The 27,340-nt window shown below is 42.6% G+C and overlaps 1 protein-coding gene across 1 annotated transcript; it reads right to left on the reverse strand.

Annotated features, from left to right (window-relative positions):
- Nucleotides 1–745: 745 nt before the first annotated feature.
- LOC142489193 (dynein light chain Tctex-type 3-like) lies at nt 746–26,502 on the reverse strand. Its single transcript, XM_075589547.1, has 5 exons — nt 26,324–26,502; nt 20,289–20,330; nt 13,623–13,746; nt 9,750–9,827; nt 746–2,315 (listed from the first exon to the last, which is right to left on the reverse strand). Exons 1-5 carry the CDS (start codon nt 26,345–26,347, stop codon nt 2,239–2,241), a joined length of 345 nt encoding a protein of 114 aa, XP_075445662.1. The 5' UTR covers nt 26,348–26,502; the 3' UTR covers nt 746–2,238.
- Between the last annotated feature and the right edge of the window lie 838 nt (nt 26,503–27,340).

Raw genomic sequence — 27,340 nt, forward strand, 5'->3', positions numbered from 1 at the left:
ACCGACACAATAACACACACAAACACAATCACACACACAAAATCACACAATCACACACACAACCACACACACAATCCCAAACTCCTCCCCCCACACACACAATCTCCCCCCCACACAATCTCCCCCCCACACACACACATTCACCCCTCTCCCTGCACTCACACACAGACACATTCCCCCTCTCCCTGCATCAGAAGCTATCTGATTGGTTACAGCCTGTCACATGAGGAGACCATCTCTGTAAAAATCAAATTCTACTGACTACAGAGATTCACGTCGCTCCGTCGCCGTCGTGCCTACTATAAGCGCATGCACCAGATTCAATGCATTTGTTTTGAAGCGATGTCGCGTCGCTGTCGCCGGCACTAAAGCGCAGCCTAAGAAAGACATACTTACCCTCTCTAATAACAGTAAATCCCTAATGCAAGCAGCAGTGAAAGATCTTAAAGAGGAGATATCCTCTCTTGGGTAACGCACCAGCTCTCTGGAATCTAAGATGAACACTACAATCAGCTGACAATCCCACATGGACGCAGAGCTCAGAGAGGTGAGAACCCAACTTCTGGACATCAAGGACAGACAGGAGGATTTGTGGCTAAATGGCTAACAGCAGCCCTCCCAGACTTCACTGAGGTGTCCGTTACCCTCGATAGATGCCATAGAGCCACTCTGGCAGTGCTACAGTATATAAGTGAAGTATTTGCCTGGAATGGAGATTCATCTTTCATAGAATACATACAGTAAGTACATTGTAATCCAAATAATCTTATCTTTATTTTGAATAGCTGCAAAGAAAAAATAGAATTTTTAGAAATATATGTGGATAATGGCAAATTAGAAACATGGCCGATAGAAGCTAAACATAAGAGTTCTTTACAGATATATTTGTACAAACCAATATCTCAAAAGTGTTTAAAGCAAAACCACATGGTGAGATTTGTAAAGATGCATTGCAAAAGCTACTAAACAAGCATTAATATTGCTTAATCTTCCAGTTAAGCAGCCCCAAAAAATGTAATAGCTAGAAAATGGCTGGGTGCTGCAAGAATACAGTTCAATAGGATACAATAAAATTTAATTTAATTGCCCATCTGAAATAATAAAACAGAATCAGAAAAGAATAAATAATGCCGCTGTTTTTGTTTGTTAAAAATAGTATTAAATCATGCAATACAAACAGCTTGATTTATATTACTGTGTGCATAAATCTAAGGCAGAGATGCAACTAATTTAGTGTGAGATAAACATTACCTGAATATTGTAAATAAAAATAATAATACATTATATCATTAATTAATTAATTAATTTGTCTCATTGTTTTCCAATTTTCTGGGATGCTAATCCCATGAACTGCATTTAGGGTTTTGTTTTTTTCGTATAAACTATATACTAATGAACAAATGAAACATACTAGTTTGCTAAATGAACACACCTAGTGTGTGGGGTTACCAGCATTTTATGGCATGGCAGGCTAAGGCAGTTGGTTGTTAATTATCTGAGGAATTTCAATAGTGTTCAGCTGTATGAAATAATGTAAATTCTGCTTTAATCTGCTTTTAAAATAGACAGCTAAAATGTTGACATCATGTTAAAATGGATAAGAAGCAAAGAGTGACACACTGTGAATGCTCATTTGCATGTCATTACCCAGAATCCCTGACTGTAGTGGAAGCATTGTATGCTGAGAAATTATGGGGAAAAGCAGGTTTGTTGTCCTGTCTCAGAAATGTGAATGTGCTCATACTGTCAGTGGTATTTTCATTTACTGATCGTGGAGAGTATTTGTCACTTTTTGGCTCACCATAATTTACTTTGTGTACCTGGTTGTAGCAACTACCAGCTTCCCATTGCAAGGCCAGTAACCATTGATGCAACCCAAAGGGTTGAAAGAGCTGTCTGTGGTTAGGTTTACTGGCCATGCACCTCTTAAACCCAGGCTGTGCTGGAAAAGCTGTGTAAAATGGCACACATAAGCTTAGCGATCATATTAGCATAGATAAAAAGCAAAGAGTGACACACTGTGAGTGCTAATTTCCATGTCATTACCCAGAATACGTGACTGCAGTTGAAGTATTGTATTCTCAGAGATTATGGGGAAAGGTAGGTTTGTGGACCTGTGTGACATGTTAATGTGCTCATAAGTGGTATTTTTATTTGCTGTAATACAATTTCCTCATAAGAGATACTGATATTTAAGGTCTGGAGAGTGCATAGAGATCAATGTTTATCAGTGATAAGCTATAGGTTTATGGCAACTGCAAACACATTGACAATGCAATACATGGTCCGGTTTTCCCATCGTACTGTGCAGCTCCCTACAAAGAGAAACAAGACAGAGAAGTTAAAGAAACACACAGAAAATTAAAGTGCTCTTAAAAAAATCTGAGCATTTTATTTTGTTTTTAATTTTGAAGCAGCAATCCCCACTTTTTAAATAAATATATATATTTAAATATGTGTATCTGAACCAAGAGGTCCATCGGGCTAATTTACAATCCTCTGAGCTCCATGAACTCCCCAGATTCGGAGATATTTGTAATTTTTTTGTGCCCGTGGGACACAAATACGACATTGGGGTTAATAGTAGAAAGTAGTGATGTAATCTCCCAATGACACTGCTGCTTTTTATTGGCTACCAGAAAGCCATACTGTGTCCACCTGGCAAGTATTTTACACACTGGATAAACTAGTTATTTCTCTGCTCTGAGGGACCCTTTCCCCCGGTTAAAGTAATATATTTAAAAAGAAATGGGAAGCTCAGACTGCTGCTTTAGTATAGAGAGTTATCTGACTAATAATGACTGTGGAATAGAAAAAATGCGGGACCACCCACCAAAACAAAAAATAAACTGGAGAGAGGGTAACTACAAAATTTGCATTTAATCACTCATAAAATCAAACGACCGGCAACAAAATGGAGCCGACATGTTTCGTGCTTGTGCACTTTATCAAGGCTCCTAATAATGACTGTGAAAAAATGTCCATGTGATGCTCGGTTTAGTAATATAGCAATTTAAAAATGCAGCAATTGTTTTAGTCAGAAATCCTATTTATAAAACACACTCCTCATATGATTTATGTAGAAAAAATATATATATAAAAGCATTAAAAAAAAAAAACACAAAACATCCCGGTAACATTATAGTTTTCACAAAGAGCTGGTCAAAAACCAAAAAGTTGAAACAACACATCTCCCATGTGATGGTTACCCAATAAAACAAGCATCAACATATACCAAGCCCAGCATTTTATTTGTTGTTGATTTGTAAATATCTTTTCTTATGATTCTTAAGTCCTATGCACCAGTCTTTGCACATATCATAAAGCTTTGGTCCCGCTGCGTCCGGCGGCTCCTCACCAGCAGGGGTATCCTTCTTGAGCCGGTCCCAGTCCCCCCTCGCTGCACGGCTCACAACGCGCTGTGACGTGTCAGCCGCCAGGGGATGCAAGAAAATTGTGATCCCAAGCGGTGACGCGTCACATGGTGCTCTGATGAGCCCATCAGCAGCGGGGGCGGGAGCTGTCAGAGAGCTTCCTCCACAAGGTAGGGGGTGGTGTGTGTGTGTATCAGCGTGTGTGAGGAGGGCATTTGTGGGGGAAGGGGGAGGGAGCGGGAGCTGCTTACCTTCCAGCAGCCCGCAGCAGCTCCCTCCTGCAGCCCGGGAGACCGAGCCCGTGGAGGGAGGGGGGAGTAGCGGGTCCCTCCGCTCAAACCACGCCCCCCCGCTCAAACCACGCCCCCCTCCGCTCAAACCACGGCCGCCGCTCCAACTCCCTACAGACCGCAGATAGCGGTCTGTGCATCTCAGCGCGCTGCTTGCATGCAGTGCGGGCGCGCTGACTGAGGGAGCGGGGCCGTAGCCTAAGTTGTCATCACTGGTGAATCACCAGAAAATGCTTCCTCAAGGGTCCTGTTGGGGTATGTTTAGGATGTGTGCAGGTTAGGTTAAAAAAAGATTACAGTACTTCACATGCAATACCTTGTAAAAACACAACTAAAGTTTAGGTGAACAGAGGTTTGTCTTACTTGAAGTATAATTGCAGAACCCCTCGCATTCTGTGTTATAAACACAATGCTATATCAAATGTATTCTAGTGAGAGAATAAAGACTCTCAAAAACAGGCTCTCCCAATAATTATCTCAGAAATCCCATAAGCAACATGGAATATCAACATTGTAAACATGGTGGTGCTATAGTGCTTATCTACAGTCCAACTTGGCAAGCCGACAAATATTTTTTTGGCACAAATTGACTTGGTTTCCACTTTCTCATCAAGAACACAATGTCTAATTCTTTCTAATAGTAAAAAAAACATAGTTAGGTCAGGAAATAATTGGACACTGATACAAGTTTTGTTATTTTGGCTGTCTACCAAAATAAATTCAAGTTACAGTTAAATAATGAATATGGGCTTAAAGTGCAGTCTATCAGCTTTAATTTGAGGGTATTCACATCCAAATTGGAGAAAGGGTTTAGGAATTACATCTCTTTAATATGTAGCCCCCGCTTTTTCAAGGGACCAAAAGTAATTGGACAATTGACACAAAAGCTGTTTAATGGACAGGTGTGGGCTATTCCTTCATTATTTCATCATCAATTAAGCAAGTAAAAGGTCTGGAGTTGATTCCAGGTGTGGCATTGCAATTTGGAAGCTGTTGCTATGAACCCAGCACATTCGGTCAAAGGAGCAACAATGCAAGTGAAACAGGACATCCTTATGCTGCAAAAAAAAAAGAAAATCCATCAGAGAGATAGCAGGAACATTAGGAGTGGCCAAATCAACAGTTTGGTACATTCTAAGAAAAAAAGAACGCACTGGTGAGCTCTGCAACACAAAAAGGCCTGGACATCCACGGAAGACAACAGTGGTGGATGATCGTAGGATCCTTAACATGGTTAAGAAAAACCCCTTCACAACATCCAGCCAAGTGAAGAACACTCTCCAGGAGGTAGGCATATCATTATCCAAGTCTACCATAAAGAGAAGACTTCACGAGAGCAAATACAGAGTGTTCACCACTAGGTGCAAACCATTCATAAGCCTCAAGAATAGAAAGGCCAGATTAGACTTTGCCAAACAATATCTAAAAAAGCCAGCCCAGTTCTGGAACAGCATTCTTTGGACAGATGAAACTAAGACCAACCTGTACCAGAATGATGGGAAGAAAAAAGTATGGAGAAGGCTTGGAACGGCTCATGATCCGAAGCATACCACATAATCTGTAAAACATGGTGGAGGCAGTGTGATGGCATAGGCATGCATGGCTTACAATGGCACTGGGTCACTAGTGTTTATTGATGATGTGACAGAAGACAGAAGCAGCCGGATGAATTCTGAAGTGTATAGGTGTGAGGGTCTGCCATCCTGGTGGCCGGAGACCATCTCCTCACCTGGAAACACCTGCTGCCACTGACACCCAGGATGCGCAGTCTCGTGGCCCCATTACGCGTGCGTGGATCTTGCGCGGCCAGTCTGCCTGCCTGCGGACTCCAGCCCCACCCTCCGCTCTGGCGCGCGGCGAGTACGTTCACCCAGCCTCCCCTCTGACTCACGCCGCAGTCTCTGACCTCAACCTGGTGACGGACAGGACTGGCGTGGGAGTGACTTGCACTCTGGGCTCCGTCTCCTGACCTCAGTGACGCGCACAGGTCGTCGCGCTCTCTGCCCCGCTTCCATGCCTGATCAGGCTACATCAAAGGGCACACCTGCGTGCACCAGCAGCCTATAGGATTTGGTTTCCTGATACCGCTCTGGCTTTTCATTGGAGGATCTCCCTATATATACCCTCTTGCTCCAGACTCTCATTGCTGAGCATAGTTTTGTGTGACGCTGTATCTTCCTACATCTTGTTCCTGTATTCTCCTGCCTTGCCTGTTGATCCTGCCGGTACCTGACCCTGATACGTACCTTGGACTCCGCACCTCTCCTCTCCTGATCCGGAATTGCACCTACCTTTCTCCAGTCTCCAATCCTGAACCTGGCTACGTACCCCGACGATCCGATACTCTCCAACCCTGACCTGGCAAGTACCCTCTACTATTCTCACGTCTATACTCCTGACCTGGCTTGCACGAACAATCTACATTCTAGGCGCGCCCACGTGGCTGTGAGTTGGCGTTACTCAATTCCCTACCTCAGCACCGCGGTCGCGCTTCGTTTGTGGTGAGCTACGCGTTACAATAAGGATATATTGTCTGCTCAGATTCAGCCAAATTCAGCGAAGTTGATTGGACGGCGCTTCACTTTTCAGATGGACAATGACCCAAAACATACTGTTAAAGTAACCCAGGAATTTTTTAAGTCAAAGAAGTGGAATATTCTGCAAAGGCCGAGTCAATCACCTGATCTCAACCCGATCGAGCATGCATTTCACTTGCTGAAGCCAAAACTTAAGGCAGAAAGACCCACGAACAAACAACAACTGAAGACAGCTGCAGTAAAGGCCTGGCAAAGCATCACAAAGGAGGAAACCTAGCGTTTGGTGATGTCCATGCGTTCCAGACTTCAAGCAGTCATTGCCTGCAAAGGATTCTCGACAAAGTATTAAAAATGAACAATTTATTTATGATTGTGTTAATTTGTCCAATTACATTTGAGCCCCTGAAATAAGGGGACTGTGTATGAAAATGGTTGCAATTACATTCCATACGATATTTTTGTTCAACCCCTTGAATTAAAGCTGAAAGTCTGCACTTCTATTGCATCTCTGTTGTTTCATTTCAAATCCATTGTGGTGGCGTACAGAGCCAAAATTATGAAAATTGTGTCAGTGTCCAATTATTTCCGGACCTAACTGTACATTTATGCATTCTTAAAATAGATGGGGTTTTTTTTAAATTGGTTTTCTAAAAGCTGTTTTTCTAACTAGTCGTCATAATTGGAATGTTGACATTGCTATTGCATTCCTTCCAAAGTCAGATAGATAATATGAGTTACTGATTATAAAAAGTAGTATGTATGGGATTAACTATAACATTAACTATCTAATTGTCATAGGCTTTCTGACCGAACATGAAAAAGTGGTGAAGTACTGTATGTGTTACAAATTACATGGCTGGAAGCTACTACTTTTTGAAGTGAAACTTCTTTGCTGGCACCTTCCGTGTTTTGATAGGAAAAATCCCTTGTATTGTAACAAAATTCTTCGATGGAAGCGACATCCCTGCTGGCAGAAGAGGCCATCAGTGACGGGGGAGGGAGAGGAAAGACACTGACTAACACACACCCCCACACATACTGACTGACACACACAGACACACAGAGACACACACACACTGATTGACTGACACACACACACACACACAAGGAATTCACCATTGCTATAAATCAGGCCTGCACAACATGCGGCCCGCCTGGCCTCTCTGTGCGGCCCGCGATGACTCCGGCCGGGCGCCAGTTAATTAATTAAATAAATAAATAAAATAAAAAAATAAAGTTAAAAAAAAAGTTTTTAAAAAATGGCGGCGATTCATCCCTTCCCCTCCCTCCCCCTGAGGTGCATGGGGGGTGATTTGAGGTGCAAGGGGGGTGATTTGAGGTGCAGGGGGGGGTCATTGGAGGTGCAAGGTGAGTTGAGGTGCAAGGGGGGAGAGTGTTGTGAGGTGCAAGGGGGGAGAGTGATGTGAGGTGCAAGGGGGGAGAGTGATGTGAGGTATAAGGGGTGGGAGTGATGTGAGGTGCAGGGGGGAGAGTGATGTGAGGTGCAAGGGGGAGAGTGATGTGAGGTGCAAGGGATGAGAGTAATGTGAGGTGCAGAGGGGAGAGTGATGTGAGGTGCAAGGGGGGAGAGTGATGTGAGGTGCAAGGGATGAGAGTAATGTGAGGTGCAGAGGGGAGAGTGATGTGAGGTGCAAGGGGGGAGAGTGATGTGAGGTGCAAGGGGGGAGAGCGATGTGAGGTGCAAGGGGGGAGAGGGATGTGAGGTGCAGGGGGGGTGTGATGTGTGTGCTGTGCAGGGGGGTATTATGTGTTTGATGTGGAGGGGAGTATTATGTGTGTGGGTGAGTGGGAGAGATGAGGGTATGAGAGATAGATGGGGAGTATCGCAAAGGTTGATAGTGAGGGGTTCTGGGGGAGATATGAGGATGATGATTAGGTGCTGGAGGAGAGATGATGATGGTGATGATGATGATTTTACCCGCGCGGCCCAATTTTTTTTCCTTGGAACAGTTTGGCCCTTCTCACTTTACGAGTTGTGCAGGCCTGCTATAAATATAGAAATGCAAATAGCTAAAACACGCGTTCTAGGGCTGTGTCCATGGTATGGACGACTGCGCGGACGCTGAGCGTGTGATCGTGTCTATACAGCGTGTGGGCGCTTGCGCGCGGAGGCGGGACGAGGCGCTCGTTGCACAAGAAATCAGTTCAAACTGATTTATTGGCGCGACGGGCCGGTCACGTGAGCGGTTCGCCCAACGAGGGCGAACCAGCTCTGTGATGTCACTGGCACGCCCCTAGACACGCCTACGGACGGAGCGCGTACCATGGCCAGGGAAAGCCCCCGCTCTCCCTCAGCCTCCGCGCGCCTCGGCATGGGCGAAGTGTCTATGGACGCAGCCTAAGTCAAACTTCTTTGCCTTTTGGCACTGAAATTGTATTTTGAATTTTAATTAAAAACATCACCAGCACAAATACAATTTATGCAACAAAACAGTGACAAAAGACAAAGAAGTTTCACTTAAAATGCGCGTGCTCGGCACACACACTTTTTTTTTTTTTACAGCTCATGTAACTTTTAACTTCATGTAAGGAATCCACACCTCGGTTTACTGCTTACCTTGCCTTACAGACCTGTGCAGTCCTGGAACACTCCCCATGATATATTCTGCAGCTGTGCAAGCTATTACTGCAACCCCAGCTTGGGTTCAGTCATTAGAGCAATGCTCTCACACGCCCCTTTTGCTATAGGTTCGCTGACCTTTAAATACAGCTTTCCCACAATGCTTCTCTGCCGAGCATAATCCTTCTTGGATGTTCTGTGTTTGCCACAGCCACCTGTCTTGGCCACCTTGTTGCTGTTTCATGTCCTTTGTTCCTAGCCCATGTTCCTGGTTTCTGTGCTGAAGCGGTGAATCTCCAGCGTAACTTCAGCTTCCTGTTTCCTGAGGCCTGCTGTCCTTCCCATAGCAGAGGTCTGTCTCTGAGTCCTGAGGCCTGTAGCTCTCTCTCCCCGCACAGGCTCGTTCTGGACTCCTGCGCTGAAGCATTGGTTTACCAGTGCTGCCTGGCGGTGTGCCCACTCCGGTCAGCCTTCCCCTTCCTGAGACCGGCGCCATGGGCCGTAGACACCACTCGCGCAAACCCCGTTCCCGACCTGCAGCAATTTCGCTGAAGCAGGAAGACCTGCTTGATCTCCTGTTGCCGACTCCCTGCTTGGACAACATTTACCATGATGGCTTCAATCCTGACCCTGGCGCGTCCGCTGACTACGCTGCTCTCTCCAGTCCCGACCCTGCTATGTACGACTATGAACTGCGCAATCCGGATCCGCCTGCGCAGTCTAAGGTTGGTGCTTATACAACCCCACCTCAGCCACGCGGTCCGACCCTGGTTTGTGGCGAGCACAACAGTGACACTTCACACCTAAGTTATGTTTTCTCTAGAGGAGAATAAACCATGAAAGAAGAGGTACAGTCATACATAGAGTTGCTCATCACCATTATTTAATATACCATTTTTCATTTTCAATGAAGAGGGTTAACATTTTTTTTTCTACAAACAGCTAAAGTTATTTTAACAGGTATTACCATCAGTGGTGTTATCCCAAAAAGAAGAATTTGCTGAGTGTAGACCAGCTCCCCTCTTTTGCATGACTGTGCAGGTCACTAAACAAAAAGCATAATTTTCAGAACACACCCTTAAATCTTAATGAAGCAGTTTATGTCCACAGGCTTTTTTACTGAGACTCAAAAAATCAATATACTACAGTATATGTTGCATTAAAAAATAGAAGAGCATACATTTGTAACAATCAACTTAAAATCAGTGCACTCACATATGTATTCTTTTCTATAAATCACATCAAGCAATCATAATAATGTTTGATTATTATTTATACATTATTATTTCTCATCATATAAGCCTCATTTCCCTTTTTGTTTAGGTTGTCTGTTCCTTTCAATGCTATATATTGATACATATCAAATAAGGCAGTTAGTAGTATTAAAAGCAAAACATTTTGTGTTCTATATTATATATATATATATATATATATATATATATATATATATATATAAGTGACACTGTGTGCTCATTTGCATGTCATTTCCCAGAATCCCTTGCAGTGGAAGTGCTGTATGCTGGGTGATAATGGGGAAAGGCGGGGTTGCAGACCTGCCTAAGACATGCTGATGAGCATACAGTTATATTTGCATATTTGCTTTCCTGTGGAGGGTTTTTGTCACTTTTCTTACTCACCATAACTTAACTCAGTATTATGATAGATAGATAGATAGATAGATAGATAGATAGATAGATAGATAGATAGATAGATAGATGAGGATGATGACCTTCATCCTGGCAGGGGTAAGTTCTAATTTTATTTACTACAGGGTGCCCATTGATTGCCAATGTGGGTATCTGTGCCCTGTTAAGGGCATAGGTAACCACAGTGACAATAAATGGATTTGATGGCTAGTGTTTGATTTTATTGTAATGTATACTGTATTTTGTAATGTGTATTGTTTTATGCTTCGCAATTGGTAAAAGCACTATTAGCCAGATCCCGCTGATAGTGCCATTGCCAATTACTATGTGTGGGGGTGGGGGGGGGGGGGGAGAGGGTGTTTGTTGAAGGGATAGGTGATGAGGATAGTTGGGGGGGGTTTAATCCTTTTATTACCTTAGCAGTTAGCCAATAAGGTAATAAAGCTTTGCTTTTAGTATATTTTAAATTTTTAGTACATATGATTGAATCAGGGTGTCTCCGTAGAACTGCATTAGTTTCAGGTCAGGGGAACTCTTGCTTCCCGAGGTACAGGCCTCAGTATGGGGTGCCGATATCTGGGGTTGTTTAAATGTCCCGGTCACGTGGGCTGTGATGCGGGAGATTAATACTTGCCACTTCAGCTCCGGAAACCCCCTACTTCAATCCTATGTACTAAAAATAAAAATAGTGAGATCTGCTGTAAGAGCTGTGTGGGGAGGCACAGAGAGAGGGACAGCTTCTCTCTGATCTCTCTGCACAGCTCTTAATATCAAGGTGTAGCCATGCTGTAAAATGGTCTGCAGTTTCCTCTCCTGCTGGCAGTAAGCCTGGTAAGTTACAGGGATGCCAGCAGTAATCATGGAGGTTTGCCCTCACACCCTAGTGAGGTGCCCTATGTGTGGATGGGAGTGGCTACATACTCTGAGTCCACCGTTAGTGACATCAGAGATATGCCTGCCTCCTGAGAGATATAAGGCACAGCACTGCTCAAAGTTAGTGTGTTGGAGTAAGGAGCAGGTCTGCGTTGAGACCTGGGAGAAAGAGGCCCACTAGTGCTGTAACTAGTGGCCCCATTCTATATTAATCAGCATCAAGCTGTCAACGCCATACTGTGTCCAGGGACATGGCACAGGGGTGATCTCCCTGAGGGGAGAGGGGATCCCACTCTATTGGGGAGAGACTGGAAAGTTGCACTTCTGATGACGGGTCGGTGGGTGGAGGGTATTCGAGGGAAGTGTCGGTATCCAGCGATTGCCCTAGCATAGTGAGCGTGACCCTTGCGACTAGGCCCACGAGGGTAGGGCGGCCTAATTCCCGGTCTACCGGAACATCCGGGGTGTCCTCCTGGGGGGAACCGGAGGAAGGGGATTCCATAGAGTCTGCCCCAGAAGAGATTAGGGAGACCCGGTGGTGGGCTCCCTTATTCGAAGGTTACGAGGCGTCGTTAGTCCGCACTCGGTTCCTGTTAGAGAAATAGGGTGTGGTTGATTACTGGTGGGCTCGTGGGGAGTTTACTGAAGAGAAACGGGCAAAGGAAATGCAGGAGTGGTGGTACCAGATCCGTCACGATATAATAGAACCCATGGGTCCCAGTAAATTGACGGATTCTGTGGAACCAGATGAACCCCTATCATGGGAGCTACCAGGAAAAGCGGGCAACACAAGGTTGATCCGGGCCAGTAGGGCGGAGAGGGCCATTATAACAAAATACAAGAAGTTCCATGGGCTGGAGTATCCCTATATCCCTGAACCCCTCATGCAGGAGATTGAGGATAACAGGGACAGGTGGTTGCGGGAAACAATTGAACAGTACATGGTAAACAGAGGTGGTGCCATTACTGGACGCAAGGCGGAGGAGAGGATTGCTCAGCTTATGAGAGTGTGGAGCATAGGCCGAAGCATTTATATGCACAAAGCAGTGTATAGGCCTGAGAGCGGGTTGCCACGCGAGTATAGCGTAATGGTCCTGGATATGGGGGGTCGGGAAGTTAAGAAACCCGATCCTCGTCACTACTATTAGGAGGAACAGGACAGATGTTGTGCGAGTTAGTGCCCCTGCTGGTCAGAGAGTGCTTTGTGTGATACAATTACTGTGAACTTAATAATGTTGTAACTGATTGTGTTTACATTTTACAGTGTTTCCCGGAGAAGGTACAACAAATTTAGGTCCCAGACGGGATGTTGGGATTCACCAGGGGGAGAATCTAGCCATGCTGTAAAATGGTCTGCAGTTTCCTCTCCTGCTGGCAGTAAGCCTGGTATGTTACAGGGATGCCAAGAGTAATCATGGAGGTTTGCCCTCACACCCTGGTGAGGTGCCCTATGTGTGGATGGGAGTGGCTACATACTCTGAGTCCACCGTTAGTGACATCAGAGATGTGCCTGCCTCCTGAGAGATATAAGGCACAGCACTGCTCAAAGTTAGTGTGTTGGAGTAAGGAGCAGGTCTGCGTTGAGACCTGGGAGAAAGAGGCCCACTAGTCCTGTAACTAGTGGCCCCATTCTATATTAATCAGCATCAAGCTGTCAACGCCATACTGTGTCCAGGGACATGGCACAGGGGTGATCTCCCTGAGGGGAGAGGGGATCCCACTCTATTGGGAGGGTGTACCTTTGAAAGGATAACACAGCAAGATGTGTGGCTCGATAACTCACTGTATGGGGCAGTTGGCCCGCACCGTAAGCCACAATAAAGAAACCTTGATTCAGGACATCTTCATGTATGAGTCTGAACTTACTCTACATATGATGGCACCACGGAGGAGTTCCTCATCAGAATCATCCCCACACGCAGGGATCCTGATGTGGAGGCGCTGCACTGGATATAGGTAGGACTCATACACACTACCTCAGCTGTCTGTCTGGGTTGGCAATCCCCACACAACATCATGCGGGAGACTCGGGAGTCCTGTTGCCAACAGGTGCACCACCAGACACGACCATGTAATGGGGACTGGTTAGACCACAGGGGCCAATGTGAGATTGGGTGGGTCAGGCTAGGCCAGAAAATCCGTTACAAAGGTTTAAAAGCTCTGAACTGGGTCCCTGACTTTACTGTATATTACTGAAAAACATTTCATTTCTACAGAGTGGGATTCTCAAAAATAAACTGCAGCTGTAAAATTGCATCATCATAAAACATTTCTTGATGAGTAACTTATTTCAACTAACATTTTATTTATGTCTTACATACCAATGTATTTGTAGGCTTTCCCCATCTTTACGAGGTGCGTTAATGACTGCTCAACCACTGAAGACATCCACTGATTGACTTTGCCTTCATCGTAGTCTACTTCACTCAAGATGACATCTACACACTAGGTGGAATTAAAAAAGTTATATTGTTAAAGAAATATTTTACTGTATACAGACAGATGTAGCAAACATTATTATTATTCCAGTTAATGCCAAATAATGCAAGAAGGCATTAGATTGTATGTAAAAAGGAGACAATGGAGCTCACGGTAAAAGGTGGTTATACCACGGCACCGTTAACGCATCTCATCTCATTAGTGGGAGAAATAACATCTGCTGCTTCTATAATTCTCTTGCTACAGCATAACCAGTCAGAATAAATTACAAGAACTAATAGGTTAATTCATTTAACTGGTCCCAAATACCTCCTACTGACATTCACCCAAATCACATAGTCAAAACTGAAGCAATGACACTAAAAGACACAAAAGGAAAAAACAACTTTTCGCTTTACAGTAGCTACCAAAATGTTTTGGTACATTGAACACATAGTCCATGATTAGCACATTTTTCACACTCCTATAGCAGAAAAAAAACAGACCATAAATACTCCCATTTATATGTTTCACATCTCTATCTCTTATCTGAAAATTTAATAGGATTTATCTTTCATTTGAGTTATATCTGTTTTTTCTTGTTGTTTTTCTTATATAGCTTTAGTTTACGACAAGTTTGATATTTTTTTTCCATCTGATAACACCTTTCTGCTGTGTTTTAAAATTCAGCAAAGTATAGGTTTACATATTACAGATTTGTCAATATCCCAAAGAGGCTGGTTCTGATGAGTGGAGATACAATTGATGCGATTTCATTTTCATCAATGTTAGTTTTTGTAAATATTTCAAGTGCTAGGGGTATTTTTGGATGAACGAAAGATGAGAAAACGCTGGCTTCATGGTGACAGAGTGCATATTCAGTGAACTCTTATAATTACATATCCAACTTTTCAAGATTTATCTCTACAACCAGGGTCAATTTATGATTTTTACTCTAACAAATATTTTCCAACAAATAACACTAGGAAAACGCTATATTTTGTAGTACATTGTGGCATGTGCGATTAAACCTAATAGGACAAAAGATTCATAGCACGGGCAAAACTAAATTTGAAACGCCATCAACTTGTGAATTTTGCCATCAAATTGTCTTACTGTAGTAATGTCAAACTTCAGTTAAAAACGGTAATGTGTGGCCAATTTAATTCTCATGCTAATGTATGGTATTATACAAGCCTATAAATAAGCCTAGTTTCCACTGACAGTCAAGGCACTGGCAATGAAGTTGTCAAAGGCTGAATATTGTCTGTCAAAACAATCAAGCAGTGTCTTGAAGTTGACAAAAAAATGTAAATACTAAATACCACTTTAAATTTAATACAGTATATCACAAACAGCAAAACACTTGTAACAATGACATTCTCATTCGCAACAAACTGTCCAAAAGTTTAAAAACAAAACACAAAACTTATTATTCTCAAGAAGGCCATGAAGCATTAACAGTTATACTTACATCGTGAATACCCTGAAAAATCCAATCAAAAACCTGAATAATTATCACTGCCACATTGATGTTAAAGTAAATATACAGTTTGTTGTTGAACAGTGTTGTTTGTTCCATGATTACCAATTTATTTTCATTTTAAATATTTAATTTCACAGAAAAGGTTCAAGCAAATTGTCTGAAAATGTATCACGTGGCAAAATAAAACATATAATGTTTTGTAACAAGAATCTGATCGATGAGATGTACTGTTTCATTTTTTTTACAGTATATATCACTTCAAAAACAAAACATTTATTCCAAGATGGGGGCTGCACTGATTTGGTTGAAACTTCTGGCAAATCTAAGTTAGGATGGCAGAGAGCTCCCCTCAAAATTTCATCAGAATCGATCAAGGTGTTTGACCTGTGGTGAGTGAACACACGAACAAAAAAAAAACCAGACAAAGCAACACACACCCAAATGCACCACAAAGTCTAGTTGATGTCTCACTCGCTCATTTTTTATAGATATGAGAGTCTGACAGCAGCGTATTTAAAAAAAATGTTTAACTAACCAAAACATCATAACACTGATATGACTACAAGACTCTAAGGCAGGGGTGCACAAACTGGGGGGCACGCAAGATTTTCTGGGGGCTGGGGCGGTGCGCCTGTTATAGAGGCCCCACACTTCCCCCAAATTAAATGACGGGGGACCGCACAAGGCCTCTGTAAATTTGTAAATTCCCTTACCTTGGCTTTGGGCGACGCATCGCCATGGCAGCCTGGCATGAAATGACCCCGTGGCATTGCTTGATACCAGAGCCAAGGTGGGAGGGGGGCGCGAGCATGGGGGACAGAAGGCACATAGACTGAAAAGTTTGCACTCCCCTGCTCTAAGGTATGGGTGCGCAAACTTCTGATGCTGCGCCCCGCTGCATCCACTCCCCCGGTTCTCAGGCCCCCCTTACCTGTCTGTCGGCGTCATTGGGGTCATGTGACGTCACCATGTCAAGGCGTCATCTGAAGCTGGCTGCACCTCGGTAAGTTCAGTTGCAGAGGCCTCACGCAATCCACCGGCATTTAATTTAAATGCCTTGGGGACGAGCGCAGGGCCTCTGCAACTGCCCGTGCCCCATCAAGAAAATCCTGCGCCCCCCAGTTTGCGCACCCCTGCTCTAAGGCATATTCACTAGGAAAAACTTGTATTCATCCATCTTACCATGAATAAAGCTCCAACAACAACTATGAATAGTAGTATTGTTATAAAATCACAAGTTAGGCTCTCAGTTGGCATTGTGCACAGTTTATAAGCTATAAATAAAAACTGTTTTTATCTAAGCAAGTCTTTGAAACCAGGGCAATAAAAACACTAGACAGTATTCTTCTGTACTGTAGTAATTGCACAGAAACATTACAAAACAAGTATAGCTACATTACAAAAAGGTATGGGGACTTTCGAAAGGGATTTCTAAAGATTACATTTACATCTAGTGCTCTATCCCAGTGTTTAGTTTTTTCACGTGTTTACATTAACTAAATGATTATGCTGAAAAATTAGGTGCACAAGTTAAGCAGTATATAAAACACAAATACAACAATGAAATGGAAGCAGCAATTGTAAATGCTGGTTACCGGTATCAAAAGTACTCTAAAGCAGTGTTTCCCAACTCTAGTCCTCAGGGAACTCAGCGGCTCTGCCATTTTGACTGAGCCACCTGTGCTGGAGCAGGGATATCCTCAAGACCTGACCTGTTGGGGTTCCCTGAGGACTGGAGTTGTGAAACAGTGCTCTAAAGGAAAGTGATGAAGTAATATTGTTGAAATAAATATACTGTTGATATTACTGAAATGGACTGGGGGTGCTTCTGGAGAAGGACTGAAGGCAATTTTCTGTTTCCATTTTGTCTGTTATGTTTTTAGTTTCCATTTTTGTGTGGTTTGAATGTGTTTTGCGCACAGTAGATTTACGACTGTGTCTGAAGTAACGCCGACATTCCTGGTATCAAGAAGTGTCTGGTTCCTGTAGAGAACTGTTTTAATCTAGTTCTAACCAGGTTTTAATGATCTGTAAGATGATTGGTTTAAGAATTAAGGAGTGGTTAGTACTGTATATTCTGCCTGGTTACCTATTTTGAACAAAGGGATCAAAAATGTATAAAAAGCCTGTTGGGACACTCCCTAGCAGAGAGTCTTATAGACTTTTGAATGTGTATGATCATACTATATTTTACAATAAACTTCTCATTATTAACGGACCCTGTTTGTGAGTTTGCAAACATTGACAAAAGCTTATACTGCATCACTACTTACTAGATTGTGTAAGTTGCAAAGCAAAATATGCTGCTATTAATAAGTTCCTGTAATTGCTAGTATTTACAGCTCAAATGTACTGACAATGTACAAATTAACTGCTTTAAAGGGAGGCTACACCCAAATTAAGCCAAGAAAAGTAATAACTAGATTGCATACTAATAACAATCAATTAAAGGCAGTCAGTGCAGAAATGTAGGGCTTTTTTCCTCAGGTATTTTTAATTATGTGTTGTGTATTTTTTTGATATTGCTTGAATACATTTTGTATTTTTTTTATATGCTAGAGTGCTTTCTTTAGGCTTCTGTTTGTTTCTTGTTTATATAAATATATATATATATATATATATATATCAATATATATATATATATATATATATATATATATATATATATATATATATATATAATGTCTGCGCATCCCTCCCCTTCTGTGTTAGACTGGGCGGCCTCTCATTAACGCAGGAAACACTGGGAGAGGAGAATTTTTATGGCAGTGGGGCGCAGAGGAAGAGTGATTGGTATTAATGTCCTAATTAATGTAATCTATATATCTATAGTTTCTAAGGATGTCTGCACATCCCTCTGTGATAGGCTGAACAGCTACGTCACTCACCCAGGGACAGCCAGTGAGGCTGTACACCCCTACCCCTCTGTAATACGTTGATCGACCTGTGACTTACCCAGAAACAGCCAGTGAGGCTGCCAATCCCTCCCCCTCTGTGATAGGCTGATTGGCAATACACGCACACCAGTACAGGGAGGGGTAAAAACAAACTAATGCTTAATTCATAACCTTTAAGATCTGCTATATCGGCCGGGTACAGCTTGTAATGTTTAAAGTCCTTGGACGTCCAGTGTCACAAGTTATCACCCAAACAGCAGCATGGTTGCTCCCTATTCCCCTTTTTTAAACAACTATGCCTCCGTGCAATATGGTTCAAAAACATTCACTGACTTGAGTCCGACCTTATTGAATTAGAGCTTTCAAATTGTTTAATGCTTAGAAAAGGTCATGTAACAATGCCACTTCAAAAGGTTGAAAAAAAACACAATAATGTTTTTTTTTTTGTTTGTTTTTTTTTTAAACACATGTACAATTGTATGGTGTAGCTTTAAATCTTTGTGCCACCAGGGCAGTAATGGTTATTGTTGTGTACAAAGCAGATTCTATACACAAGTCAGCTCTTCCTGACAATTGACTTATTCTAGATTTCAGAAGAAGCATTCATTTGGTATGGGACACAGCCCATACTTTCTGTGTTTATATATCATATGATATATCTTCCCGTCTCCCCTGTCCTTTATGGTTTCTTTGATTAAGGCAGGTGGGATAAGGGTTGAGGAAACACTTGACTGACAAACACTCCCAAAAAGGATTTTGTGCTTTGTTTTCAATGAATAAAAAGTAATCATGTATTTACTTTAAGAATTGTTATATTTATTTAAACCAGGCAATTGGATTGTAAAATAGTTACAACCACACATTACTGTGTATAAGTTATAGTGGGTAAAAAAGTGACAAAAACCCTCCACCATACAGTACAGTAAATAAAAATTTCACTTGTGACTACAACCCCGTTTTTCACCATTATCTCTTAGCATACAATTCTTTCACTTCCGCAAGGGATTCTGGGAAATGACATGCAAATGAGCACAGTGTCCATTATAACATGGACCCCTATAAGTATAAGCCTGCTGTATTACACAGCTTTTCAGCACAGTCTGTGTCAAAGAAGTGCATAGCCAGTAAAACCTACTCACAGACGTGAATGGGCTCACAAGTGATACAGCTCAACCCCGTTATAACGCGATCCGTTACAACGCGAATCCGCTTATAACGCGATGCAAGTGTGGCTCCCAATTTTTGTATTTATGAATACTTTACAACACGATTATTGGTATCTTAAATAATTTATTGTACAATGCAACAATTGTACATTATTTCTAACGCGATCCGCTAATAGCGCGATGTGTGTCTTTGGACCCCAAGCACAGCGTAATAAGGGGGTTGAGCTGTATTTTTATTTGCTGTAAAATACTGTACAGCAGGGGGCGCAAACTTTTTTCCCTGCGCACTCCTGCCGGCTGTCCCCTCACTCCCGCGCCCCACCCCCCAACCCCAACTTACCCGCGCACCGGCGTAATGACGTCACGTTGCCATAGCAACGTCACGTCACATGACCTCACAGCGTCATTTTGATGCCGCGTTGCCATGGCGAAGCAGGGCGGAAGCCGCCGGAGCCACGGTAAGTTAGGTTTACAGAGGCCCTGCAGCTCCCCCGGCACTTCATTTAAGTGCCTTCGGGAAGCGCGCGGGGCCTCTGTAAACCCCGCGCCCCCCGTCGGCAGTCTCGCGCCCCCCCTGGAGGTCACGCCCCCAGTTTGCGCACATCTGCTGTACAGTACATTAGTTACAAAATTCTGTGTTTTTTTTGTCTACCAGGGACTACTTCTTTAACATCTAAAGTGGTAAACTCAAAACAATTTTGAAAACAAGCAGAAAAAAAATGCAGAGACAGATGCTGGTAAAGCTCCCTGAGCCTTGCACATCACAACAACTGTTTCCAAAGACAGCCAAGTCAGAGGGATACACTTACTGTCCATAACAATAAATACATGAAAACACACTGAAACATTGCCTGGGGTATAATGCCCTGGATCTGTTAAAGACCTGAGGCATTCAACTCTTCGAGCTGGGGCATTAAAAGTCCAGTTCTGAGGTAATTGCACTGTTAGTTACCATTAAATCTATTGACATTAATCCAATAAAATTAACTTGCTATCATATTGAGATAAATGAATACTTACCTCTTTTACAATACTGCTGGCTTCATCACCGTTGAATGTGGCCTGCAATAAACCATTACATTGAATTAGATTTTTGTTATAGAGATTGAGAAGAAATTGTAATATATTTTAGAATAAGTCATCATTTTCTCAACTTAATTTACAAACACGTTTGTATGCAACGGCTTAGAGAGTTAAGATAGTAAATCACAGATTCCACTCACATTGCAATTAAATATTTGACTATACCACATCATCCTGCATGCAACAGAGTAACATGGAATATACTGTATAACAAGAGTACAGAGCAATGTAAAAAAAAAATGCAAAAAAGGAACAGAGAAAATGCTCGGCATTTCTATAAATTGTGACGGGAAGGGGTAACCAGGCTCTATAATAAAGATCAAGCCCATTTTGGTTACCCCTGCTTCATGTATAAGGGTCCCAGAGAGTTAGCTCTTGGACCCAGTAACATTGTATTGCTGCATTATACTGTCTGTAATAAAACCAATTTTTGTGTTTTTCCCTTTCCGGGCATGCAGTCAAGCAGGGATTGCTAGCGTATGAGTTTCAAGGGGGGTTTTGCGGAGGAACCGTTGACAGAATGTGCCTTGGAGGTTGGGGTCCAGAGTTACCGGGTCCCCAATAAATTTACCCGGGAATCATGCCTGATTCTCGGATACATGTAGGCACATTGCCCTGGCAATACCTCACATTGAAAATGTAAATGCAACTCACCACTAGGGTACTCTGCTTCAGCACAGCCCAGGAAGGAGAATGAGGCACAGGGATAAACATGTATTCCTGTAGCTGAGGGAATCCCTAGGTTAAGGGGAGTACCCAGATAGTGCCAAGGTGACCCACAACCAGTATAGGGTTTGTGGGTGCCCCAACCATATACAGTATAAGTTATATAACCATATATGACTCTGAGAGTCCCCCCAAGTCCAAGGGAAAGTGTGTGGGAAATAAGGCAGGCAGACATAAAACAAAATTGTTTCCTTTTCTGTTCCCTGTACCCAGAAACTCAGAGTATATTAAAATATACTTTAATATAGTTTTAATGTGTTTAAACATTCGAAACCGATGTCCAAACAGGCAGCCCGTGCAACCCATAAGCGCCACCGCTATGTCTGCTGGACACCGGAGTTCAAAGCAGCCAGAGGATGCCCAGAGGTGTGAACAGCATTTGGCCAGCGGGGAAAGGTGGAGTACTAGGTCCGGAGATCAATGGCAGTCCTCTGGGATGCCACTTGTTCTGCCAGACCTAGTGGAGCCTGCCCAGCAGGGGGCATTGGGATGACTGTGGGGGTATGTGCAGGCTTGCGCATGTCCCTTAGCTGTTTCGAATTTCCTACTGACCCAGCTTTTCTAGCTAGCTTGGCTCCGATTGGTTGCTTGGGAGAGTTCCCATGCGCTGATTGGCTGTCCGCTCTGCTTCTATTTTATGAATGATGCAGAGACTACTATAAGAAGCCCTTAGCCAATCAGATCAGGTGCTCCCCTTGAGTCAGAGCCGAAAGAGTGCGGGGGTATTTTTCAAAGATGCTTTGTTTGTAATAGCAAAGCAACTGGCTTCAATTTCAAGCCTGAAAAGCCTGCCCGCTAGAGTTCTCAGAATTTTCCACCCAAGTTCTCAAAATCGAATGTAGTGGTCGCGGCTGGGATTTTATGCCGATTTGAGTGCCAAGTGATTTGGACTAACTCACGGTCAGGAGGTACCAAGTTCTCTGAAGAGAACGTAGCAGTGGCGTATGGAATTCTATGCCAATTTGGGTTCCAGGAGATTCCGGGCTAAGTCCCAGTTAGGGTAAAACTCTCCCAGAGAGTTCCCTGCACCTATGAAAGTCTAGTTTTCGACCCGAGACCCAAAGTAAGTGTGTCTTTTTGTCTGCATGTTTTGTTCCATTGTGTGTAAGCGAATTTATGCTGAATAAATTACAATTGATTTCATTACCCTGTTTTGCTCAATGCATGATCCCGGTAAAAAGGTGTAAATAGCCTTGTCTCCCGTGACATTAATGTGTACAAGTTTTGCTTTGCACTGTCTAAATGCATAACAAACTGATTAATATTTTAAGAGGCAATCCAAGACGATACTTACCTCCATTGGGGGTGCCGGAAGCCACTCTGGCTGGGTAGCAGGAATCACATAATGGGCGCTTTTTATAGCTCCCGCGTCGAACGAGCCAGTAGGAAGCCGTAACGTCATCCGGTGAGGCTTCCTATGGGCTCATATGACACGGGAGCGTTAAAAAGTAGAGAGATACCGGCAGGATATCTGGATGTAGTAGGTGCCCAGAGCTGAAATTAATGTGTATTCAGCTCTGGAGAACTCATCCTTCAATCCTATGTTAATTTTTTTTAAATAATAATTGCACACTTGGATTGCTCCTTTAAAAGCACTTTGCTTTATAAACACTCTGTCTCTACTGCACTGTTGGTCATCTCTGTGCTAAAATGTAATGGTATAATTACTGTGAAGTTGACTCTGTGGCCCAGATCCACAGAGATCTGTTATTGACCTAACATAGCTTTAACCTAAGTTAACACCTGGTTAAGTGCTTATGAGACTCTTCAAAGCTACAGTAGGTACCAGTTTTAACTGCACTGTAGTTGTATTGTATTGTATGTCTTTATTTATATAGCGCCATTAATGTACATAGCGCTTCACAGTAGTAATACATGTGGTAATCAAATAAATAACAGATAATATAAATAACAGATCATGGGAATAAGTGCTTTAGACATAAAAGTAACATTAAGGAAGAGGAGTCCCTGCCCCGAGGAGCTTACAAGTCTAATTGGTAGGTAGGGAGAACGTACAGAGACAGTAGGAGGGAGTTCTGGTAAGTGCGTCTGCAGGGGGCCAAGCTTTATGTATCATGTGTTCAGAATATTCACAGTGCTATTCATATGCTTCTTTAAGCAAGTGTGTCTTAAGGTGGGTCTTAAAGGTGGATAGAGAGGGTGCTAGTCGGGTACTGAGGGGAAGGGCATTCCAGAGGTGTGGGGTAGTCAGTGAAAAAGGTTTAAGGCGGGAGAGGACTTTAGATACAAAGGGGGTAGAAAGAAGACATCCTTGAGCAGAACGCAAGAGTCGGGATGGTGCATAGCGAGAAATTAGGGCTGAGATGTAAGGAGGGGCAGAAGAGTGTAAAGCTTTAAAAGTGAAGAGAAGAATGGAGTGTGAGATGCGAGATTTTCTCGGAAGCCAGGAGAGGGATTTCATGAGGGGAGATGCTGAGACAGATCTAGGAAAGAGTAGAGTGATTCTGGCTGCAGCATTTAGGATAGATTGTAGGGGAGACAGGTGAGAGTCATGAAGGCCGGACAGCAGGAGGTTACTGTAATCAAGACGGGAGAGAATGAGGGCCTGAGTCAGAGTTTTAGCAGTCGAGCAACAGAGGAAAGGGCGTATCTTTGTTATATTGCGGAGGAAAAAGCGACAAGTTTTAGAAATGTTTTGAATGTGAGGGGCGAATGTGAGAGAGGAGTCGAGTGTGACCCCCAGGCAGCGTGCTTGGGCTACTGGGTGAATGATCGTAGTTCCAACAGTAATGTGGAAGGAGGTAGTAGGGCCAGGTTTGGGAGGAAGTATGAGGAGGTCTGTTTTAGCCATGTTGAGTTTAAGGCGCATGGAGGTCGTCAGTTATTTTAGTGAGGGCTGTTTCCGTGGAGTGAGCAGTGCGGAAGCCAGATTGTAGAGGGTCTAGGAGAGAATAGGTGTTGACACAAAACACATATACTGTAGTGCTCCTAAATGTTAACCCCTTAAGCACCATATACATGCCATGCACCCCTTTACGTAGTTGCAGGCTTGAAATATTTTGAGCAGAGGATTTAATTAAATACCCATACTTATGAGAAGAAAAAACAATGAACTAAATAATTTGTCATATTGGATTTAGCATTGGGGCTTGTTTGTTTACAGCTGCAAATTGAGGCTCAAAATAAAAGGCATTCATAGCACATCATCTCAGATATTTTGCAACTGAAAACAAATAATTCTCAGCAATATTTAATGAATCCTCCAGTTCCCCATAAAAACGTATTCCCTATCCCATGTGTCACTTCCCCAACAAAGGCCATGTGCAAACACAACCCTTAAATTAAAAGCTTCTTCCCCGGTATATTAAGCTCTTGAAAGCAGAAGCCAGCACTCCTATTGTAATAAAACATGTGAACACCTACCAGCCAAGTAGGATTAGTGTGTGTAATAGTTTTAATGATGCAAGATATTCAAACAGCATATGTAAATGAAATATATCAATGTGCACATGTTAACCACTTTTGTGTGTTGCAATCCACTGAAGCACTAAAATAGTTGTAATATCAACCACATTCTAGTTTATTTTTTTCACAGTCGTGCTTCTGAAAGAATAGCAACACAAAGTGTGGGGTAGTGTATCCCAAAAAATAACAGGATTACTATACAGTATAATTCCACAATGTTTAACAAAACTGCTGAGTAAATGGGGAGCTTTGAATAATCTACATGTGTTTCCACACATACAACATTTCACGAGCGTTCAAAGCCTAAAGACTCAAAATCAGCAATACCTCTAATCAAAACAAGCAGTTTGTTTAAAATAGACCTCATTCTAAACACAAATCTAATATTAACTTTGGGCTTATACATTTGTGTATGTTACCCCCACCTGCTTTTTATTAAAAATAGCAGAAAGTGTAATGCAGATGAATTTGAGTATCACAGAAGTAGCCTGGTGTCTATGATGTGAAAGAACAGTTGTTGGAGTGCCAGGGGTGAAAAGATTTGGAAAAGACTAATAAGGACTTAATATCACTCTATGTCAACAATTTGCTACAGTACATTGATACAATCCCACTATTATATTGTGGAATTGCAAATAAGCGAAAGCCCTCAGTCGTATAACAATTCTCCACTGTTTATATATATTTAAATAGTCCTAGATTTCGACGGGGGAAATGTGGCAAGTTTTAATAAGGTTATGTTCTGCGTTTGACTTTTGGCAAGAAAAATACACAAGCACCTATGTTCTGATAAATTTGTAGTAAAATTAAAACAGACAAATAAATAACAGAGAAATAAAAGCAAAAAAAAGACAATAGCTCAAAATAAGAGATAAGGAACAACAGAATGAAAATAGAAAACAAAAGAAAAACATGAATTTAATCATTCCAGAAAAGCAAACTGGATGGAATAAACTATACTGAACTACATTTTCTTTGTAGAACATATACTCAATGCATACAGTACATTCCTTACATCTTGGATACATTGTATAATATTATCATTTTATAAAGGCATTCAATTATTCTATACATTTAATAATTGTATTCAATGTATCCAATTAGTTTTTTCTGCATTTACTGTACCTCTTGACTTCGATTACTTAAAGGGAAAACTAGTAAGTACATTACTAATAGAAGCACAGAACAAATATATAAATACAGTAAGAGAGGCAACATGGAAACTGACATAAAAGGCACAGTAAGAAAGATGAAAGCTTAAAACTGCAGAGGTAATATAGGAGGGAAGAGAGAAAATGTGTGGAGAAAATAAGCTGCTAATGTACAGTATCTAACAATAATGATTATACACTTATTTCTTTAATCTCCCTTACATCTCCCTTACATATTAGATCTTTCACTACTACTACTACTACTACTACTACTACTACTACTACAAGTGTCACAGGAGATGGACTTGGGAGACAATAGTCAGGGCTGGAATACTATCTACCTCGAACAAGTAGGCAGCCCTGTGTCACAAGAACATACAGATGTATTAGACGTTATTGCACCTACAGTATTAATGCAATGCGTTGAGTTAACTCTTCTGTGTTAACAGTAGTGCTATTGAAAACACTGGTTAAGGAGATAACAAACGTGTTATTTAACGCGTTATTCTGTGTGTTAATGGTGGTAATAACGTCTGCTACATCTGTAAGTGCTATGCAGCATGTGTGTTAGGAAGTGTATCATTGCAAGCAGTGATCCCTACTGTATTTCCCAGGCATCAGCCCCATGCTGCAATGCAAAGCTCAACAAGGGCAGACACTGTACAGTACCTCTCCCTTAGTTTGATCTTCCATGCTGTTCAGATAATTGCAGGTTTTAAGGCACAATGTTCTTCTATATATTTTACACAGACAGCTGTTTCCCTTACTGGCAAAGTTTCTGCACAAACACTGCACTGTACCGCCCTGCTGCAGTCACTCCCCAGCTTCCTGTATTATGGTACTTCTGTCATACACATAGGGAGGAGCAACATAGAGGAATTGTAATGCAGAAAAATTAAGAGCATATGTCAGAGAACATATCTAGAGATGCTGCCACCTTTGGGTTAGATTGGAGAAAGAATAATGAAATATATATATATATAGCCCTTTTTCTGAACCCTCCCAAAGGAACTACTGGTCACTGTACAACACCTGCGGCTCCAGGAGATCTGAGCTTCCGCTAGCTGGGACTTATACACTTATACACTTACTTAGCGCAGCGCCTCCACTTACCCAGGATCCCCGTGATGTGAGATTCCCCTGGGCAAGAAATACATACACACACATGTGATGCAACCAACTTTACTGTAATAATGATAATGCACGGCAACCTTATCACTCTATAATGCAACGTACACACTTATACACTAACGGTATAACCTTAGTGGCTCGCCCACTCATCAGGAGCAACGTCTCCGTCCCCTCACCGCGTGCCCCACACACTGTGTCCATGTATAGTACTATTGGTATAGGCTCAGTTCTTTAACCACTCGCTCAGTATTCCTAAAGGGTTAAGCCTAAGGCGGGATCAGCGCCTGATGACCGGTGTTGGTGCACTTGATGTTATAGTACCTTCCGGTCACGGCAGTGACCGGTACCTCTTCGCAAAGGGTCAGATGAATCAGCGGTCTGCCTCCTGGGTCTCAATGTCCAGCCGTCTGGTCCCAGACGACTCGCCAGCAGACCTGCTCCGCACACTTGTCCCTTTGTCCCTAGCTGGTACTCAGTAAGGGTGATGCTCGCTACTACTATAGGCCGTCCCTGCAGCACAGCAACCTTTGGTGTCTTCAGGGAACACTCCTAGGG

This window comes from Ascaphus truei, chromosome 3 (assembly GCF_040206685.1).
Source record: "Ascaphus truei isolate aAscTru1 chromosome 3, aAscTru1.hap1, whole genome shotgun sequence".
In the NCBI taxonomy this organism is placed as follows: domain Eukaryota; kingdom Metazoa; phylum Chordata; class Amphibia; order Anura; family Ascaphidae; genus Ascaphus; species Ascaphus truei.